Genomic DNA, 22256 nt, shown 5'->3' with positions numbered 1-22256 from the left:
TGCTGGCTGCAGGTTCTCCCAGCTGCCGGCGTGCTGTGTGAAGTGCTGTTTGTACTTCCTTCTATTCGTGCTGACCTTACCTGCCATGAATGATGCAATCATGTGGACAAGATCAGAGGGAGGTTCAAAGTCCTGGATGGAAAAAAGGAGAGGGGGGCTGGAAAAAAAAGTGCCAAAAATAGAGTTTCCAAGGCTGGAGGTCATTTCAGTGTGGGGCTCAGGGGACATCAGAAACATGCTGGAGCCTCCAGATTGGAGGGGAAAATCCACTTGATGCCTTTCGTTTCCTGTAGCTCTTCGTGCTTAAGCAATCACAACTTGCAGCAATGTTGAGTCCACAGACTTGAGGGAAACCCAAAGAGAAGTGAAGCTCTGGGGGGTGGTGGAGCCCTGGCTGCTGTAGAGGGAGGGGTGGCAAGGACCATCACCAAAGGCCGCTATGAGCCGACCTGTGAGGGTGAGCTCCTGGAATCCTCTGGAGTGACAGATGACGTGGCTGTGGGGAACAGCCACAAGAAAAGGGTGGGATGTTCTGAGAGGCCTTTAGGAGAAGCTTCTCCACAGGATGGTGGTGCAGCACTGGAACAGGTTACCAGGACAGCTCAGGGACTCTGGAGAGGGTTTAAGACTTGGCTAGACAAAGCAAGAGATGATCTGAGCTGGTGTTGGTAACAACCCTGCTGCGTATGGGAGATGGGGCCAGAGGCACCCAGAGATCCTTCCCAGCAGATCCTTCCATGACTATACTGACATTAAAATTGAATAAACATGGCCTTGTGTTGACTTAACCTTCCCAGTGAGCATGTTGATCTGGTTTTGTTGACATGCTCATTCCTAGAAACCGATTCTCATTAAATACAAGTGAAAATGGGGGGTGGCCTGTTTGTTACCTGAAAAAACAGAAGTTAGGTGTTTGATTAGTTCCCCTCTGGTTCTGGGAAGCTGGCAGGGGCTGCACTGCCTGAGATGATATGGTGCCATATTATATAAAAAGACATATGCTGTCTTTGTACACGTCACTGCTGCTCCCTGTTACCCTGGACAGACCAGGACGTGTGTTCCTGTGCTGTCTCATGGGGAGTGAGGCAGAGGTCAGAGAAAACCCTTCTTGGTCCCCTTCCTTCCATCAGAAGCATGGAAAATGGTAAGGAATTAATCTGAAACTTTGTGGACTAAAATATAAATCCCCATTGCCTGAAAATTGCTGGATAAGAGCCAAAAAGGCCTAACAAGGAAACATATTCCTTCCAGCATAATTGTGTATTTGGCTTATATTTTATTAAATGAGTAACAGCTGAGCAGAAAGGCCAACAGGGGAGACTCCCCCCACCCTGAGGTATGTCCAAGGCAGAGGTTGGGCTGTGTGTGAGTGTCAGGTACCAGAGTGGATGATTTAGCATAAAACACTGAGGTTTAACTGTGGATTAGACCATGAGAAGCAATCAAAGTGAGTGACTAACGCAGGTGTAAAGGGTTGTTGTTTTTTAATGTTTAAATTTTCTTTTGAATTCCTTGAAAGTGGGAAGAGAGGGAGCAAACCCAGGCACTGAGGTCAAGTCTGAGGGGAACTGGAGGCCTGAGGTGATAAATCATCAGCAGTGCAGTGAGATTAAGGGGGAAACTAATGTAATATATGAAGCAATACAGAAAGAGGAATTTTATTACTTCAGTCAGCTCTCAAAGGATTCCATTCCAGATGGTTAAAACAGGGTAGATGAGGAACCCCCATCGATGGGGCCCACCATCCGACAACAGCAAAGGGTTTCTTCTCACTCCAGCAAGAGTTTCATCAGGAGAGAGCTGTGTCTATAAAAGGATAAAATAGCTGGTATTAGTGGGAAATTTTCCTTAGTGAGGAAAGCTGGTGATGAGCATGGACTTTTTGGCATTTTCCCCCACTAAGGAAATGTGTCTTGTTCTTGCAGAATATTTATGGAGAGGTTTAGGGATTAGTGTGCAGCTCTAAAGCACCTCCTGGCTCTGGATGATGGTGCCATTGGGCTATTGCTGATGGGAATAATGGCCTTGCTAAAGACCCCACCATAGCAGCTCTGCAAAGCAACAGCCCCAGGGATGAGTAGCAGCTCCCACCAAGCAGCCTGAGTCTCTCAAACTTGTTTTTTTTTCAAGATCACCAAGCAGTGGCTAGGAAGCAATGCCCTTTATAACCCTCAGTCAAGGCCTGAGGTTAAAACAAAGGCCTGGTTCATGGGGGAATTTTCCCTGCAAGAGCTGTTGAGCATGGGCACTGCCCAGCTCCAGATCAAAGGCACACAAACCCCGAGGCACTGATGCAATGCCACAAACCATTGGAATGAGGGAGGCTGTTTCTCTGTATGGATTTTATTTTATTTTTTTTAAATTTGAGGCGCTTGAGAAGAATTCTCATTTGGGGAAAGTTTGGCTGTGCTTTGCTACAACATTAGACTTCTCTGTTGGGTGTCTTCTGCTAGAAACGTTTAGATTTATTTTTGTTTGTGTTCTGTCTTACACAGCTAAGAAAACAGTTTTGAATAGGACAAATTGTCTTGTTCCAGGGAGGAGGTCTGATCTGGAGAGTGAAAACAGCTTGCTACTTGGAGGACTGTCCACAAAAGAATGAAGCTCTGAGGACACTTCCCTGCACTGTGCCCCACTAGAGATAATGTAGAGCCAAGATGCTGGCCTCAGGAAACACAACTGTGTGAGACAGTCTCTTGTTTAAGTATTTTGTTTCCTTGTTTTCCTAGGATTCGTGTGCTCCAGTTCCTGGTGCTCTGGGTGTTGTTGCTCCTTTGGATCTGATGGGCTGGGAGGCAAGTGCCTTGGGTATTCCCTACTCCTGCTTGTAAGAAAGAGGAATCATTTTAGTTCATCATACAGTGTCACTAAAGGACATGAAATGATTCACACAAACGCTTCTCAGTGTTAGAACAGGAAAGAACCAATCTTCATTCTCTGACTCCAGTATTTATAGATTCTTGACAATGACCAGGGATTGGATAATTAAGTTACCACCTTCCCAAGCACACTGGTCATGCAAAACGTCCATCAAAAGACATTTCTTAGAAGGAATGTGATAAACAACCTATGTTTATAGAACATTCATGGGAAAGTCACTAGAACTATGAAAACATTATCAGAAGGCTTTAGTTTTCATGGTGACAATACAGGGATGCTGCTGCACTTTTCTGACAGTCTTTAATAGCTGGTGCTGTAGAAGAACACTGGAGTCTTTTTTTAATCAGGTGTGTGTCTCTCTAGATTTGTGTTTTGCGTGTCACTGGCAATGTGTGAGGAAGAAATAGTCATGAGAGGGCCAATGTTCCTGCACAACAACATTCATGGGAAATCAGTTCTGGACACGCAAGTTCCTTGTGGCAGCTGAATGGAGAGTTATAATTGGATGCCTAGAGAAGTGAGATGATGTTGTATGATCCGTGCATCCTGGAAATCAACCAGCACTATGGTTATAAAACATCTCCATTTGTAGTATCTGCTTTGGCAGACTGGTGATAATGAAGAATTTTAAACTTGATGTAGGAAGGAACTCTCAAGCCAACAGGAATTCAACTGCTTGAAAACCTTGGTCTTGGCTTAGTCCAATTTTTAGCCAAAGTGTGGATTCATCACTTTTAAGTTCTCAATTAAAAGGTCATCCTCACACCATCAAGCAGTCCAGGCTCACCATACCATCAGCCATCAGTTTTCCAGAAAAATTACCCCTGTCTGAAGGATAACTGGAAATGCCTAAATGAGATTATGGAAGTGCTGTGACCTGAGCCAAGAGCAATTTTGCTGTCAAGGAAAAAAAATTTTCATTAAGACAGAAATGTTAGGAAATAGTAGTCTTTTGATAGACAGTTCACAAGATGATGTTTGTGAGACTCTGTAGAAAGAGAAGCCAATGGAAATTATTTTTTACATTTACACCTAAGGCAATTGCATGGATTTATTATTACATCTGGGGCTGCAAGCCTGAGCCTGATTTATTAACTACTGTCCCTTTTGGTTTCTTATCCAGGGTGGCAAACCAGCTGTGCAGTGCTGAAAAGAAGTTGAGCTGCATGTCTTGTCCTTTCAGCCTCTTTCTTGCGTTCATTCTGATCTATAAACAAACATCTCTCAGGTCTCCTAAATAGATTTTCTGATTGAGTTCCCAGAACAGACCACCACCAGCCTCATTAAAGCTTATTTATGTTACTTTCATGCATGAATAAAAAAAGCTCCCATTCACTGCTGATTTTATTTAGTTAGATTCTGTGCCTTGTGGTAGACATTGAATTGGAGTGACATTTTTGGCACCAAAAAAGAAAAAATAGTGAGACTACAAGGAATAGTTTGACTCCTGCATCTTTTGCAGTTCGAAAAGGAAGGGGTTAACCTGTTCTTGGCTTATATGATATTGATTGAGGACACAGAGAAAATACAGCTGTAAATATTTAGGAATATTCTCTAGTAGCTGGGTTTTTTTTTTAGGGGAATAGGTCATTGAAGTGGAACTCTGGAGGTACAGTCTGTTTTCCCAGGGATGCCACCCGCTCCCTGCGTGATAGGAGGAGAAAGGTCACTCGTTGTTCTAGGTCTCGGCTCCCAGCTGAGAATGATGCTGTCTCCCTCCTCTCATTTTCTAGCTTGCTTGTTTATCTCACTAGCTTTTCATCAGAGTAACATCCACTCTGCCTCTGTGCTGAGCACAGTGGGTCCTGCTCTTGGCTGGGGCTTTTAGACACCACTAGGAGTAACAGATATGATTCTCTCTTTACGCCTGTCTCCTCCCTCTCCGCCCATGCTCCAGTGCTTGTGAGGTAAGATTAACAGCTAAAAAACCCCAAACCAACAATAAAATCAGTGTAAATGGAGAAGGAAAGATCCAGTATACGTGATAAATTGTGAGATAGGTTTGAGCGGTGTTTTTCTCCAGCCCTGCTGACCAGTGATCTCTCTTATGTAAAGGTACTGCGTTTTGGGACAAGAAGGATTTGAGCCTATCCTTTAAGTCAAAGGGGTGAACAAAAAGCAGCTTTGCCTGTTTCCTTTGCGCTAAGCACATTGTGAATATTCTTAAGCATTGCCACAAGGATTAACATCCCTGAATTTTAATGTGCCTGGTGCTGGAATGTAGCTGGAAAGCAGAGCAGGCAGGAATGGTCTCTCTGGGCTGTAGGCTCTGCTAGGTGACTCTTTGAAGTTCTATCCAATAGCTTTCTGTTACTCTATATCTTTTCCCTTTTCCGCCTTTTTTCCTCTTCTTTCAACCACTTCTGGAACAAGTACTGATACATTTCACGTTTCTCAAATTTACTGGACTGGATTGTTTTATCTCCACATACTTTTGCATGGCAGTAGAATTAAAATAAAAATTAAAAAAAAAAAAAAAAAAGGGCATGGGGACAGAAGTACGGAGTTTGGTGTTTACTTTGGATCATTAACCTGGTCTGTAAATTTGATTTGATCTCTCCTTTTTTTTGTTCCTCCCTTGGTCTTTCTTTTTTCAGAGCCTTCAAAGAGACGCTGTTTTCTGTGGCTTCGGGATCCCTGCAAGAAATGGGAGTCTGATGGATTGTAAATGCACCTGCTTTGTTTAAAACCCAGCCATACAGATAAGTGCACTTTTAATTATCTCCGAACAGTGCTTTAGACATAGCTGTGCACAGCGTCTCTCTTCAGTTTGGTGAGGCTCTGTGTTTCACCCCTGCAAATGAATGCTGTGTGGGTCTCATTTCAGCTGAGAAAAACCAGACACTATTGGTATTCCACATTAAGGTAATTAACTGGTGTCTGAAGGAGCTGCAGCTGTGGGGTTGGGAGGCTCCCAGGGGTCTATCCTCGCTCTTCCAGAGCCACTGTCTCCAGCAGCCCTGGGAGGTTTTGGGACTCTGAGGAGGAACTCTGCGGGACCAGACGAGGCTGATGTGACCCATCTGAACCTTAAAGAGTCCTATGGGACTCATTAGAGGTTTAATAACTAAACTTGGTTGGTTTGATTGAGAAGATGCTTGTGCAGGCTTGGCACAATCTCAGAGAAACCAGCTTGTGCTGCTGGCAGGAGAAAGGGCTTTCTGCATGTGTTTGTCATATGTGTGCAGAGAAAGTGATAACCCTGCTTCCTCCCAACAGCTTCCAGGTGGGAAAAGGGCTGGGGATGGGGGAGAAAAGACCTTGGTTACCCTGAGTTTACACAGGGCATGCCAAGAAATATCATTGGTGAGTGGTAATAACAATTGTCCCCTCAAAGTTAGGGGAACATTTTTGTCTCTTTAGCAAGAAGGCAGTTTCTGGCTGCTTAGGTCTGCTTCTAGAGGTGACCACTGTCTCCTTCTGGATACACCACTGCAATTACTAAATTATTCAAGAAACTCATAAAATAGGGTCTCATGTAAAGTGTAACTTTGCAGTAATGTACAGCCATGGGGCTGGGGCAAATATTCGCCATAATGCAATTTATTGTATTATAATAATGAAAAAAAAACCCCAACATTGAAGCTGAGTGCATGAGCTAATTATTGTTGTTGTTATTATTATTATTATTATTATTATTATTATTATTATTATTATTATTATTATTATTATTATTATTATTATTATTGTTGGGGATGTGTGGCAGGAGGCTGGACAAGAGCCATATTATTTACTCCAGACTTGTCTTGCCTGCTCTACCAAGGATAATTACTAGTGTAAAACGTCTGCCTTGCTATAAGGAAAACTACAGACAGGTTTGCTACAGCAAATGAGGCTGTAGCAACTGACCTGAATTCATCTTACCTTCCTAAGCAAAAGGTGAGTTCCTTGGTGAAGTTGCCAATTTAGAGAGAGACAGGAGAGACAAGAATGGGAAGTGGGAGGTTGCTGCAGTTTGTGAGAACTAAATCTGGATCAACTAGTGATTCCTGAAGTGTCTGAAGTTCCCTCTTTTCTAGGAAAAGCTTCACTGCTGCTGTTATTACCAAGGAATTTTTTATATGAATAGAAGAAATGGCACGTCTGTTAGTAATGACTAATCTCTGCCTTACAATTGTAATACTTATTCCTGACTCTTTAATACTTTGAAAGCAAAGAAGCCTGACACTATATTAAGAAACACTGATAAAATGGAGCTCTAGTGAGAAAATCATGGCTAGTTCATTCAGCAAGGGTGGAAGTTAAAAAAGCTTAAACCTTCTCTGTGCACCAGCTAACACAGCTTAATATTTTTCTTCCCTCCGAGATTCTCAAGGTATTGGTTGTTAGGTTTGCAACTTTAAATCTGTTTTCTGCCAGTGAGCCAAAATCAATGTTATCCCCATATTAGATCCCATTAAATTAACCCTAAGCTGGCCAGTCCCAGTCTGGGCAATCTGCCATTATTCCAAGTCAAATTTGGGAATCATCCTGAGGTGTGGCTGGCATGCAACATGTAATGTTTTGTGCTGCCTGGAAGAAGAAGCAGCAAACACTTAAAGTGTGTCTCGGGAGCTGTACTGATGAGAGAGGTGATACCAAGAGCATTTTATGCACCTGTGCTTTGGCTGGTGCTTCCTGCAGCTGAGGAGAACAGATTCAACAGTTCTTGTCCGGTTACTGTAAAAAAATTTTGTCCAGAAAAGAAGATCCTTGAATCCCTAACTCCTTGTCTTACAGGTGAGCCTTGAGGACACCTGGGAGACTGTAGCTCCTGAATGCGTGACCTTCCCCTGTGAATAGAAGAAAGCCATGGGGAAAGACAAGAAAGAAGAGGCCATCTTCCTGAGGAAAAAGATAACTTTGCTGCGGGCCTTCTCGCTGCTCATCGGCAGCATGGTTGGCAGTGGCATCTTTATTTCCCCCAAAGGAGTACTGAAAAACTCCGGCAGCGTGGGATTCTCCCTGGTCGTGTGGTTCTCCTGTGGGGTTTTCTCCATGTTTGGTGAGTGCTGAGCTTTGGCAGCCTTTGCTTAACACCTGGGAGGTGAGGGCAGCCTGTGCATTTTTGTGTTTAGAAAGTTGGGAGATGAATAAACCCAAAATTCCTGGTTCCTACTGCCACAAAGGTTTAAGAAGTCGGGGAATGGTCACTAGGAGTTTTTAATTCAAATGATTTCCCTGGGGCAATGGAGAAACTTCCAGCACTTATGGTCTGCGAATATCAATTCATGTACAAGTCCAGGGCAGGGGAGTGACAGTGACTGCAAATGGAGACGGCCTGGTCTCTGTCAGGAAAGCTGGGAGAGAATGAGGGGACTCCTTCTGTAAGGTAGAAAGGAGATGTAGGCGCCTAAAAGGGAATCTGAGGGCTGTGCTGTTCTTTTCACAGACACTGTGAAGAGAGTAGGGAGTCCCAATATGCCCCATGGGACCCCCCTTCTGTTAGAGAGAATAGCTGAAGCAGAATTCTTGGGGAGCTGCAGGGTATGCACCAGCCCAGGGCAGGTGTTGGGTGTCTGTAAGAAATGATGTGGGTATGTCTGATGCTGCCCCATTTTCTGTGTGTTGCTATTGGCTTGATTTCTGTCATTTAATACCAGTCTTTTCTCACAAAGCATGTTTTTTTTGATGACAGTTTCATTCTAGTTCTTTTGAAATAACATAGCTCTTGTAAGTTACAGTGGATAAAACACATGGCTTTCAGTTTCTTTCATTAACTGCATAAGGTCACTATCTCAGAAACTCTCTGAAGGTGCTATTAGGACGACTGTAAGTTCTCCCAGCCCAGGAGAGAAATCTGATGCTTATTACAGTGGGTGACTTAAACATTCCTCTTCTGTTGTAACTAACTAAAAAATAAAATAAAGAAACAAAAAGCCAAACAAAACAAAAACAATAAAAACAAACAAAAAATATCCCCAAAACCAAACAAAAAAATCAATCAGAAAAACCCCACCAAGAAAACCCAACCAACCAACCAGAAAAATAAACAAGAAAGGAAAAATAGTCCATGTGAAAAAAGCCCACTTTGACACTGTGGCTTGTATATGCAGGTTTAGAAATTGAGACATTCAGTTGTTAGTAGGGCAGTAAGTTGTTCTTGCTCTCAGTATATGTGTACCAATATTTCACATTGCAACCTTTGTGTGGTTGTTTGGTGAATTATTCACTTCTGCTTAAGGAAAAGCTGACAATATAATGTGAGCATGGTTTCTTCTAACCAATCAGAGCAGTAAATGATAATGTGAGTGCTGATCACATAGCCAAGCTCTGCACTTGCAAAGGTTTCTCCCTCTACAGCATCCTTTGATACACTCTGCTGGAAGAGCCTTGGGAGCCTCTTTATCAAGTGATTGCATTTTATAGCTGGATTTGTTGGTTTGTTCTTCCCTTTTATCAGCTTGATGACCTCCCCTGATCATTTCTCTGACACTTTTTTGCATTATATTTAAAAGGCCTGCTTTTCTTTATGCTTTTTTTTCCTCTCAAGTGGGGCATATATACAAGTCCCTTTGCATGAATTCAGCAACATACTTACATGCATGCTTGAAGCCTTTAAAGGGACCCACTGGAATAAACAAGATGAGCTGTCTGCCTATATTGGATGCTTTGAACAGGAGTTCTGCACAAATTTACCAACAGGGAGGCGGGAAACATTGAGGCTGTCACCATCCTGCATGACCTGAATATGTCATGAATGCCATTGGACTTGGAGGCATGGTCATGTCACCACTGGATTCAAAGGAGGGAAGGGATTTATGTGAAGATGCAAGATAAGGACACAAGAATGTTGCCTGAGATCAAAAACATGATTGGAATGACCAGTTCAGCCATGGCCTGTGGTTGAGCTGCTGTAGCTGCTTTGTAAGCACCATTTTACCAGTCTAACTGTGAGGAGAAGTAAGAATCCAGGGCATCTTTCACAAAAAACCTCTTGCAGCTCTGTGCAGCATTTCTCTCATGCACCTTTATTCAGAGCTTCCATGGAAATGTTGTAACATTAACTACAAAATAGAGAATTTCTTTCCACCTGACAGGTAAGCCAACTACTTCAAAAGTTCAAACCATAGTAGTGCACAAAATTAGGGAAAAGCAGTTCTGTTAAACCTCTTTTTCTTCCTCTCATTCACTACTTATTTTAAATGGATTTGTTCGATCCCTGAAAAAATCACACAGAAAAGGGAAAATCCCTGGGATTATTTACTTGGTACATTTCTACCTGAACTTTTCCAGGTGCCTTGTGCTATGCAGAGCTTGGAACAAGAATCACCAAGTCTGGAGGGCATTATATCTACATTTTGGAGACACTAGGGCCTCTGCCAAGCTTCTTATTCCTGTGGGCAGAGTTCTTTGCTATCAGGTAAGAGATTTTGTTTGCTTGCCTCTGCATGGATGCAGTGTTAATTTAAAATACTGAAAGTTATAGGGCCAGGTAACAGTCCAGGCAGTTTGTAAACAAAAGAGTAGAAACAAGATGAATGATTTTTCAAGATTTTTCAGTGGTAAAAGGAAGAAGACGCAATGTGGAAATAGTTAGAAATGTTAAATATGTTCTGTACTTGAAGAATATCTCTCTTTTCCCCTGGCAGCTCATATCCCCCAAGAGCTGTGGTGTATTTCAGACAATAGATGCCAGATTTATTTCAGGTCTTCTGTTTTCAGTGTGAAACTTTTTTGGTTTCTCCAGATTTGGAAAGTGGAGACAACCTCATGGCTTAGCCCCAAGTCAAATAATTTATAAAATTGTGAACCACTTATTTTTTTTAGCATTAAAAAGGAAGTCTCAATAACCTGTATCCTTCATGTAAGCTTAGATGAAGCAGAACATATGAACTACACTCGCATTGCTCAGTATGATTAATCTCAACTTTTGCTTTCAAGTTGGAAATTAATAATTTTGCAGCATGTGGTTTTTAACCCATTCACTGAGAAAAACCTATGAGAAAAACTTGATGGGAATTCACCATCTGCATGGGTGAGAGGATTAAGCCAGGGGGGAAACTTGTTCCCCTTCCCAAGTTTTGTGCAGTTTTACCTCATGCCATTTTCCAGCCATCCTCAGGCCAGATTGTGCTTGGTCCCCCCCACTCCAGGCCTGCCAACAGTGCTGTGGTTTCCCTGGCATTTGGTCGCTACATGCTGGAGCCATTTTTCACCCCCTGTGCTGCCCCTGTCCCTGCGGTGAAGCTCGTCTCTCTCCTGGGCTACTGTAAGTACTAACACCTATGGGATTGTCTGTCCTGGCCTCTCTGCCCTAGACTAGGAGCACTTATGGGGTGTTATTTCTGGGACAACTGTGGGGGGAGGGTCCTGTCTTACTTCCTCAGCTAACCAAAAACGTTCTGATTCAAGGTGATGGTGTTGGGCCACACTATTCTCTAGGAAGTGGAATGGGCCTCCCTGTTGACTAGCCGGAGCCCTAGGTAGGGGGAATTTTCCAGGTGTGGGAGCAGAAACTCTCAATGTGTAATTGTGCAAGAGCCACATGAGTTGTGGGTGTAAGGCTTGAGGTTTTGGACTCGTCTCCTGGTGCATCCAGCCATGTTCTGCCTGCTCCAGACTGGTGTGGGCTGGCACAGGGAATGCTGTGAAGTGGGCTGCTGGGATGTCCCACACCTTTCCCCCAGGCAGGTGTTGATTACCCAGAAGGAACCAGGTTCTGCTCCCTTTTAGGAACATAAGTCAGCCCCTTCTTTAAACACTGTATGCTGGACCACACCAATGTTTTCTGACATCTCTCACCCCGGGCATCCTCTCTAAGGCATAAAGATGTGGCTTTCCCCCAGCATCCCCAGGGCAGGGAGAGCTGCTGTATTTTTTCCTGTGTGTGTTGAGCACAGGCTGCAGCTGCAGCAGTGTGGTTTTCTCTCCAGACATGGTCCTCACCCTCAATTCCTGGAGTGTCACCTGGAGCGCGCGGCTGCAGACAGCTCTCTCCGTTGTCAAACTCCTGGCTCTTGCACTCATCATCGTGCCAGGGATGATGCTGCTGGCCCAGGGTAGGTGTTGCTGCATGGCTCAGGGAGGGTGCTCGATATGCCCCCTGTCATGGCTTTTATCAGTCCCAAGTGACAAGTGTGGTGTTCACTCAGCTGGCAGGAGCTTTCTCTGTCTGTGTGCCAGATGTGAATTATCTGGGAGCTGAGACCGGCGTAGCTGGCACTGGGCTGATGTACCTGGCTGGTTGGTGCTTTCTCCAAAATTTAGTGGGTCTTAGCACCAGAGGATGTGTGATCCTACCCAGGGTCATACAGACACCTTTCTCTGCAGATGGTCTTTCTTTGGAGTCAGACTTGCCTATTTCCTGTGTAGCTCAAAATCTTTCCAAAGCAGCACATATTTGATGGACGTTTAGGCTATGTGACAGCATCCCCTGTGCCAGTCACAGCTGTGCCAGTCACAGCTGTGAGTTACCAGCCCTCAGCTGAGCCCTGGTAATGGCATCTCTAACTGTGGCTAATGTTTTTTACCTCCAGATTGAGATGGGTGGTAATTTAGTGAATTGACAATGAACTTTGTACAGGATTTCATGCCTGCATGCAGTGGGGGAGAAAACCCTGCCAGTAGCACCTTCTGTGAATGATACAAGAGTATTGGCTTTAATCCAAGCCTCAGTTTATAGAAAAGCCCAAGGCATCCCCACTCAAGGGATGAAGACTGCTCCCTCTTTTTGCTATTACCTTCTTCTGCAGAGAAAACACCACAGGCAGTGGGCTCCGCATTCATGTTTCTTTCTGATGTCTGGAGCTGGCTCCTTTGAACATGCAAAGCTCCCCTTGGGCTGGCACCACTACTGAACTAAAGGACTGCCCTGCAGCTAGGAATCCCGAGCCATTATTGTTAGGAATGCCTTCAAATGACAATCTGGAGCCCTGGCACCCCTCCTCTGGAGGGGAGGATAAGTGCAGGTGACATCTGGAGGGAGAATTCACCAAGAGGCTCCAGTATGACAGGTTGTATTTAATGTGACTCACAGGGGACTGTAAAGTGCTCATTAATGCATTGCAGGCAATAAATCCTTTTCATGCACCATCACTTACCAGCCATAATTTTAGAACATTAAAAAAGTACCCCAGTAGGCCCACTCCTATATTTTGGGTTAGTTTTCTTCAAACCTATTTTCAAATTGATTAATTTTTTTTTTTGTGCTTAAAAATCAGTTTTGTGTTTTTAAATAAAAATCAGTTTTGTGCTTTGTGTGATTCCTCTGCCTTGTGCTGTTTTTTTTTTAAATTACACTTCTGTCCTTTCCTCTGCCATTACCTTCTCTTTGGCTCAGGCTTATATTAGAGACTGGCTGGACCAGTGTTTCAAACCCGAGTGCCCAAATCTCATCACTGAACTTCTTGCAGATGCACCTCCACAGAAGTGGCTTGACTTTCTCCATGTGCTCCATGCCATGTCACACTTTGCCTGGTGAAGCCCAACTAGGCAAGCTTCTCACCTCTTAAAGAGAGTTTATTATGGAAAATTGAACATAGATGTTGAATCAAACCTTGGGTTACCTGGATTTGAAAATGTTGGGACACAATTCTTTTTAACTGTGTTCAAATGAAAAGCCATTCAGCATTTCTCTCTTCCCTAATTTTTTTTTTAATTTAGAGAAAATCCTGACTTATTTTTTTTCTTTTTTGTTATGTTTTGTTTTGTTATTTCAAGCAGACAACTTGAAGGAAAATAAGGAGAGTTGGTAAATATCTGAGACACCTCTACTTTGAAAATTTTATTTGCTTCACCCTCTGTGTCCTTTCCTGTGGGTGAGTGGTGGTGGGTCAGACTGGCAGGTCCCTGCTCCCATCCCCTCCTCCAGCCTGGTTCCCATGCTCTGGCCAGCACAGGGCTGGGGTCAGTGCTCCAGCAGCAGGAACAGGAGAGAGCACAGTGAGAGCTGAGTTAGCTGCCTCGCTGGCTGCACCACATCAAAGGGCAGTGTGTGTCCAGCTGCTGAGGGGGCTGGGGACAGAACATGGGGGTCAATCCAGCAACTTAATTTTGGGCCTAAAGAAATGAGAGGACAGCATGATTCCCCTCGCCTCCATGATCTCCTGTTCCCACAGCAGGGTCTGTTGGAAACAACTAGCTATTGTTGTTGCCCTTCCTGAAATGCCTAAAGTAGCTGGACAAGGGATAGATTTTTTTTTTTTTTTTTTTTTTTTTTTTATGTCACTGTAGGAAAGTAAACACATCAGCAACAGCACTGAAATTAAAGCAGTGAAATGAATTTGAATACCCTGTTCCAAGGAAATAGCAAACACTCTTCCCAGGTCTGGGCAAGAGGTACAAGGGATGTTATCCTACAGGGAAGGAAGCCTGTCTCTGACATTTTCCGGCTCTGTGTCCCTTGTTTGTCTCCTCTGCAGGCCACACCGAGAACTTTCAGGATGCTTTTGACAGACAGTCGCTGGTTCTGGATAAGCTCCCCCTGGCTTTCTATGCAGGCATGTTCGCATACTCCGGCTGGTAGGTGCGATGGGAGGGCACTTCTCGGGCAGCAGGCAGGTGCCCTCAGCATGATTCAGACTCTCACCCCGTCTCTTCCCATCGTGCAGGTTTCAGACCAGCTTTGTGCGTGAAGAGTTGGTCAAACCTGAACGGTAAGGCTGGGAGGAAGCTGCCCTGGGTTACCAGCCTCGGGGGTCCCGCAGCTTTCCCAAGTGCAGGACAGGAGGAATAACTTTGTGGGTTCACCTGACTGCAATCGATTGTACTGCCAGATAAAATCTGCAGTAATGCTGCGCATAACAAGGAATAGCAGCTTGTTCTTTGTGTGTGTGTGTGTGTTCCCCTTCCTTCTAGAAATATCCCCCTGGCTGTCATCGTGTCCGTGATCTCAGTAATTGTGGGGTACATGCTCACCAATGTCTCCTATTACACGGTCCTGGGAACACAAGATGTTCTGGCTTCTCCTGCTGTGGCTGTGGTGAGTTGTCATTGCTGTTGTTATCTCCTCAGTGTGGCAAGTTTATGCTGTGGTCATGGCAAGTCTTTCAGAGATGGTTTTCCTATAAAATGCTTTATTGCTTTGTAATTTCTCTGGATTACAGGGCAACAGTAAATTCTTCTTGTCATGCCTAAAACATAATGAAAAAGTAATCTGCAGATGACAGTAGAAAAAGTGAGGTTTATGACTTCTATATTGCTCCTTCAAGGGAAGAACTTTTCATTTTTTTGACCCTGATGTCACCTAGAGATCACCACATTTTCTGTAAAGTCATGTTTGCTTTTCCTCCAGAGCTTTGTGCAGCGAGCTTTCAAAAGCCTGATCTCCGTGGTCCCTGTCCTTGTCGCACTGTCCTGCTTTGGAACCATGAATGGAGGAATCTTCACATTTTCAAGGTCACATCCCTAAGGATCTGTTATGCCTTTGGCTTACTGAATCAGAGGGAAGTGTCACCAACCTGTGCAACTACCCATCCATACAGTGGCATTTTAGCCACTCTTGTGGGAAAAAAAAAGGCTTTTGACTGTCAGGTTGTCAGGTACAGGATGGTCCCTTTTGGCTAAGAGTCTGCTTTTTCTATTTCTGACCAGGTCCAGACTTTGGTGTCTAGGACTGGTCACAAACAAAGATTTTTATCTTCTCCCCTACCCTTCAGTTTAAATCCCCAGTTTAAAGTGAAATGTTAATGTTTCTGGTGAACTAAAGGCTTTGTTGATGTTGGCAGCTGCTCAGTGAGACTGAGTCTTCTTTCACTGGGTTCACCCAGCTGTGCTGCTGGAGGGCATGGGGTCCCTCTGCTGTGAGGCTCTCTAGGCAAACTCTCCCTTGAGGACTTTGCTTTGAAGTCAGTGAAATGTCATAGAGATGGGCTATTCCTAAAGCAATAGTCAAGGTTCAAGAAGTCTTGTTATAGCAATAAGAAAAGCTTTGTTCCATGGAAAAATAAACTTGCCAGCTTCACTGTCTGCCACACTCTGTGTCCTTATGGGAGCCTTGAAATTGGAGAGGAGGGCAGACCTTGTGAAGAAGTATGTTGTGTTGGTCCTGTGAAGCTGAGCAAACCCTCTGCAGTGGGTTCTGCTTCACAGCTTTGACTGCAAAGGGAAAAATAAGTTGATCTGAAAGGAATATTTCATAGTCTGAAAGCTAATGAATTATCTGATCCACTACCCTGAAGTCCTGTGTTAAATACAGGTGTGGATGATCCTTCCTATTCACTGCTCTAGATAGTGGCTTTCTTTGAGGATGAGAAGTCGCTGGACAGCACAGAGGTTCTTCATGTCCCCTACTGACCTTTTCTCCCCCATCCTGGCATCATTACCATAATCACTGCAGAAAGTCCATATAAACACTGATGGGGCCTCCCTGGCTGCCTGCCAGCCACACCCCTGCAAAGCCACAGAGACAGCAATAAAGCCAGTTGTACACTTGTGCCCCAGCTGCATGGGGCCCTGCTTCAGCACAGATGATGCTCTGGCATGGTTTGTTTGAGGATATTAAATTTATAAAATTGGATGTGATTGTCTTCTCCGTAATTGCTCTTTCATGAGTCAAAGGAGGGATGCAAACAAGGAACTCTCTGCTCCCATTTTGTAGTTGTTCTTGTGTGTAGCTGGTCTCTTGGCAGAAGGACAAACTTTATTTTCCAGCAGCTGACCAGAGGATTGGAAATCATCTGTCATTTGAAGAGATTGCACTTTATTTTTTTCTATATATGTACATATAAGAATATAGACTTCAAAGCTGACAATCCCCTTTCATAAACTCAACAGTTTCTCTTATATAGGATTAAAGTTTGTGACTCCTCCACTTCCTTTTCATTGGAAAGATTAATTCCTTTTTTTGATGGCAAGAGACTTTCTTCTTACTCCTGTTTCCAGTCTGGGCTCATTCACGGTCACTTCGGACTTGCCCAGGGGTCCCTGCTAATGAGGCACCCAAGGAGCCACTGCCAGTGTTCTGATGGTGGGCTCTGAACTGCATTGAACTGGTATTGGGAGAACTATGGGAACTCAACCTTGGTTTTCCTACAAACGGCCCTAAAGTGGAGCTCTGAGGAACTCGGCCTGGTGGAAGCTGTCCCTGCCCATGGCAGAGGGGTGGGTTCCAACCCAACCCAAACTTTCTATGAAAGTGCAGATAAAGGCAGAACTGTGGCCTTGAATAGCAGAGTTGTGCTGGGGAAGGCAGCGAGTGTCTTGATGCCTCAGGTCAGTCCAGATCTCATTTCTAATGTGGATGTAGAATGTTAATGTAAAAGGCTCCTTGTCTTTTCCCAGGACTCTGTTTGTGGCTTCCAGGGAAGGGCAATGGCCTCCTCTCTTCTCCATGATCCACATTCGAAGGCATACCCCCCTTCCTGCTGTCATGTTAATGGTAAGGAGATCTGGCTGTGTGTGACATGCTCTGTTCTTTTGCTGTCTTGGCTTTCTTGCAAGGAGTGGATAAACTGAGGAGTTTTAAAGGGTGTTGAGGCACTAAATTACCCCCTGAAAAATAAAGAAGGCAGGATACAGGAAATGGCTGCAAAATATTAAGTCCCCTTGAGCCAGCAGTGGTATCCAAATGTACAACCTCGAAGTCCCTGCCTTATAACACCTTTTTTAAAAGTACAGTCCCTACTGTCTGCCACAGGTGTGCTGCTTGATATAGCCTTGTGAGAACACCTCTGCCAGGCTTGGCTATTTGGAAACTGAAAATTCCCAGGCGTGGTGGAAATGCAGGGAATGAGCATTTGTAGAGATGATCTGGTCTCATGTTTTGGTTTGTTCAGGGATTTTTTAATGGCAATGGTCCAGCTCCATCCCAAGAGTGCTGCAGTGCCTGTTGCAGCTTGGCTGACCTGCTGAAAACTTAGCAGATGTTGTAGATAGCCTGTGTACCAACAGTGCAGGTTTTTGGATCATGCATGTTTTAATTGCCCTGGCTTGGACATGAAGCATCAAAGATGCTGCTGATCTTGAAATGATCACTCTTTTCTGTAGCACTACAGAACAGTGCCTTTAGGTCTTTTGCCTTCAGTCTGTGACACTGTTTTGTAAAGCTCTCTGACCTCCAAAATGTTGCAGCTGTGATGTAGTTGCAGGGGGGTTGGAGGAGGTGATCCACGGCTTTAATGACTGTATTTCACGTTCACAATGCTCAGTTCCCTTTGGTCACTGCCATGGTGTGCATCGGAGACATCTACCATCTACTGAACTTCTTCAGCTTTTCCCGATGGCTCTTCATAGGATTAGCCACCCTCGGGCTCATCGTCCATCGGCACCGTCACCCGGAGCTGCACAGCCCCTTCAGGGTAAATGCACAGCGCCCACCTGGCAGCCAGCAATGTGCAGGCCTGTCATTCCTCTCTTTGATTTGCTAATAATTACAGCATTACATGGCTATGGCTGCATTTAGGCTCTTAGGGGTTTCCGTCCCTGATGCTTAGTAATGCCTGTGGGGAGCTCCTGAAAGTGCTTGATGTGCCCAAACAGCCAGATGTGGTAAATCCTATAAAGCCAGTTCTACACCAAGTCACCAGATGCATCTGTTAGAAGACTGCTTGCTACAGGGGACAAAGTTTCAGGCTTGGAACTGGGAGATGTATGGAGAGTGGTTCTCTAGCTCATCTCTTGTGGGCTACAAGAAGGGACTTTTTCCTGAATGTTATTTCAGTGATAGGTAAGTCTCAGCTTTAGCTGAGAATCAGGAAGGTGTCAGGCTTGGGGGAAAAAGGAGCATGGGTGGAGGGATCCTGGGAGCAAACCTGACTTGGGAGGAATCATCTGCTGGTATGGAAATATTGTCTCGTGTAAAGCAGTGGGCCCCTCTTACGGTCTCTTTCACTCTGCTGGGTGCTGGGATCCCCCTCATGTCAGCAGGGGATGCTGGAGCTGGTGCTGGAGCAGCTTTCCTGTGCTTGGGCACCTTTTCCACTGCCAGATAATGAATGTGCAGAAGGCATTAGGCTGGGGGGGTGCTTGAGGCAGGCTCAGTTTGTTCCTGACTCTGGTGGCCCCTGCATGGTGCCTCCAGCCAGAGCTCCTGGGGAAGAGAGGGGACCTCCGGGGCCATTGGCACTGGGCAGCGAGGAGCTCGGGGGACAGAAACACTTCCTGCAGCTCGCAGGGCTCCCCTTTATGAGCTGGGAACATCCTCCTGCAAAGTTCGGGGCAATTTTTCTTCTCGGTCTTTGCATTTAGCAAGATCTTGAAGCTTCCCAGTTTGTTGGTTGGCTGCACTCATGTACTCCCCCAAAACCAAACTGAGTAAGTTTTTAGTTTTTCTTTCAAACCAAACTTCTCAGGGGAGATTTATTAATGGGTGTCACTGCTGATGGTTTCAAATGCTGAGATTTTGCCCTGCTTTTCTTCAGACAAAGATTCAGACTTCCAGCGGCTCCTAAATGCTGGTTGAGCGGGGGAGGGAAACGCTGGCCTTTTGGTCGGTTCGGCTGTTTTCCCTGCCTTTTCCCGGTGTTTATGGGATCCGTGCGCGCCTGGCGCGGGCACGTGCTGCGCTCTAGTGGCCGCACGCGGGCTGTCCCCTGCCCGGCGGAGCGCGAAGCGTAGCACGCGTGTGACAGTGCTGGTACTTAGGCTCTCCATAGCATTGTGAGTTAGAAACGGCGAGAAAACACCGGAAAGAGCAGGGAGCAGTCCGCTCGCACACCTCTCAAGCAGATGTGCAGCGTGTGTGCATGCAGGAGTGGCTGGCAGGGGGTGCTCTGGCTCGGAAGACAAGAGTACCTAAGTTTGATGGCTGGATGACTGCCATACCTAGAGCAACTGATCTCTTCCAACTTGGCATGTTGAACATCCAAAATACAATCTTTATTGCTGCTAAAGATTGTCACCCTAAATGAAAGCAGCTCCTTCATTCCATCAGCTGTGGCAAGGAGTTACTTGGCTGAGTTTGGATCCAGAGACAGAGGGAGTGTTTCACAGTTTTATTATTTATTGCAGTCTTCCTATTTGCTCTCCAAATAAACCAGATGAATTGGCTCACCCAATAGGGTATGGCTGAAGTGCTGAGTTCTGCTTTGATTTTCACCATGGTGTTGCTGAAGCTGAAGTTCTTGGCACAGATACTACAGAGATGGGGATAGGGAGTCTGGTTTGTCTTGGTTTAGTCACTCTAAGTCTCTGGTGAACTGGAGGTGGGTCAACACAAGTCATGAGTTTTATAAGCAAAGAACAGTTTGATTCAAAGTGTCACTTCTTTTTGGCTTCAAATCTTCCCTCAGCAGTTGCCTTAGGTGACAAGAAGGTTTGTGTGTGTGCACAGGAGCAGGACATTCACAGCTGTGGGGTGTAGGTGGCTTCGCCCCCTGCTTGGCTCCCAGTTGTGAGGTTTAGATTTTGGTGCACATGAACATAGGAGGCATGCACCTCACAGGGCACACTGGGCTCTGAAGCTGATGCAATTGTTTGCAGTTTGATTGTACAGAAGCATTCTGTGGAACAGGATATGATTCTTCTCATTTTCTTTAGGAGAAATGAATACAATGTGGGCTGGCACATGCAGAGTCTGATTGGCTATAGCTACCAGTTTTCCCTGATAGTCTTCTCTGCTCTTTTCCCCAGGTTCCCCTCTTTGTTCCTGTCTCTTTTACCATCATCTGCCTCTTCACGGTGGCAATGTCTTTCTACTCAGACCCTGTGAGCATTAGCATTGGATGCACCATGGTTTTGAGTGGTTTTCCAGTCTACTACCTCATCATTCACAGGCAGATGTCGGACCGCTGCCGCAACCTGTTCTGTAAGTATGCACTTTCAGTATTGTGGACCTAAACATGCTCAAGGGTTGGGATGATGGTTTGTTCTTGTCATTTCTGTTCCAAGCCTTGCTTTCTTTTGATTTGCTGTTGGATGGAGGTGTATCAGTAACCACTGAATAGAAGAAAGCATACAGCAAGAATAGGAAACAGATACTGTGATCTGCCAACATAAAGGGCTCCAGCCATCAGTGCTGATGCTCTGATTTTCAACCATATCTCAGGATTTCCTCTGGACTAAGCTTCCTTCCTTTTTTTCCACCCTTTCAGATTATCTTACACATAAACTACAGTTACTGCTGGAAGTTGTCCAACAAGAAATCAAGACTTACTGAGAAAACCATCAGAACTCACAGAAGACAATAAAAATCTACTTACACCATTTTTGACACCTTTGATTCTACCAAAAGCAGGCCATGCTTTTATTCTTTTTAGTCAGTGAAAATGAGGATGACTCTGAGCCAAAACCTTGCTGCAAGTGTTCCTAAGCTTGCCAATAGGGATCTGATCCTGCCCTTTCATTTTTTTCAGGAGAGCAAACTAGTCGTCTGAAATGAGCTTGCTTTGCCTGCAGTGTCTTTGAAACCAATATCCTAATTTAGCCCAGTCCTGAGTAAAATTGAGTATGTGTGTGTACAGAGACAATGTTTTGTTTTCCTAGCTTGGCAAATAGAGGAAGTGGGCATGTTGCAGAACTTAGAATCCAACACATGGAAGCCAAATGCAAGTTTCAAACAGAACCACTATAGCAGCTTTGTTGTGGACAAGGGGAAGAGTTGGGGAGAGCAAATTAGAGATAAGGCAGATGAATTGGAAAGGGGAATGCAGGGGGATAAAATTTTATTCACCTGAAAGTGCAGATTGAGCTAATGAGAAGATATTTGAAATTTGAGTATTAACAAAGTAAGGTCAGAATGTTTTGTTTTGATTTTTGTATAAGCAGAATGAGTTTCTTTTAGCTTTGGAATAATCTTTCAATTTTGAATTTTACTTTTCTGAAATTGCATTTTTAAATGTACAAATACATTAAAAAAACCCCAAACCAAACAGTTAAATATCAACTAGAAGAGAGTATCAACAGAATAGAGTCCTGGTCCCTCCCCCAACTTCCCCGACCCACTCCTCACCAGTGAGGTTGAAAACTCAGAATTTGGCCTAGCTCCAGTGAGATAAAATTCCTCTTTTAATTAGACAGGACCACTGATGAGGTTTGGGCAGATTCCTGAATAAGTGCATCTTTTGGTGCTGTAAGAGGACATGAGTAACTTCACATCCAAGCTTTAATTTGCCTGTTGCACATGACTTGCTGATTTAATCCACAGATGCTCATTTGAACTAATGGCATAAGAAAGGTTTCCATTATTGGATTACTTTGGTTTACATTATTAATGTGGCAATGTTATGTCCAGATAAAACAGCAATTAGCTATTTACAATCATGTAATTGTTAATCGGTTCCTAAAAGATGGGAAGTAGCATGCTGAGACTCCTCTAATGATTGCTGGAAAGAGGAACAGCAGAATGCAGTGGAGCATTTTTTAATCCTTTGTATCAAAAATTTATGTACTCAGAATAAAAACAAAGTACCATTTACAAATCCAATGTAATCTACTAAAACGTGTAAAATTGTGGAACTAAAGCTGGGTTTTTTTCAAAGCAATTGAGAATTATTATTCTTGTAATGATTGCTTCCTGT

General features: G+C 44.4%; 1 protein-coding gene across 2 annotated transcripts; it reads left to right on the top strand.

Annotated features, from left to right (window-relative positions):
• The first annotated feature begins 4480 nt into the window (after nt 1-4480).
• LOC131591732 (cystine/glutamate transporter-like) lies at nt 4481-22206 on the top strand. Of its 2 annotated transcripts, none has more exons than XM_058862728.1 (14): nt 4481-4787; nt 5478-5544; nt 7600-7864; nt 10096-10222; nt 10956-11071; nt 11736-11861; nt 14223-14322; nt 14412-14456; nt 14659-14782; nt 15095-15198; nt 17083-17179; nt 17949-18098; nt 20371-20545; nt 20832-22206. In XM_058862728.1, exons 3-14 carry the CDS (start codon nt 7672-7674, stop codon nt 20894-20896), a joined length of 1422 nt encoding a protein of 473 aa, XP_058718711.1. In that variant the 5' UTR covers nt 4481-4787; nt 5478-5544; nt 7600-7671; the 3' UTR covers nt 20897-22206. The 2 variants fall into 2 exon arrangements, with proteins under 2 accessions (XP_058718711.1, XP_058718710.1); XM_058862727.1 differs by having other exon boundaries at nt 5478-5745.
• Nucleotides 22207-22256: the final 50 nt, after the last annotated feature.

The sequence above is a fragment of the Poecile atricapillus genome, chromosome W, assembly GCF_030490865.1.
Source record: "Poecile atricapillus isolate bPoeAtr1 chromosome W, bPoeAtr1.hap1, whole genome shotgun sequence".
NCBI lineage: Eukaryota > Metazoa > Chordata > Aves > Passeriformes > Paridae > Poecile > Poecile atricapillus.
Note: the sequence above shows the minus strand (reverse complement) of the source record. Positions and strands in the feature narration are given on the sequence as shown.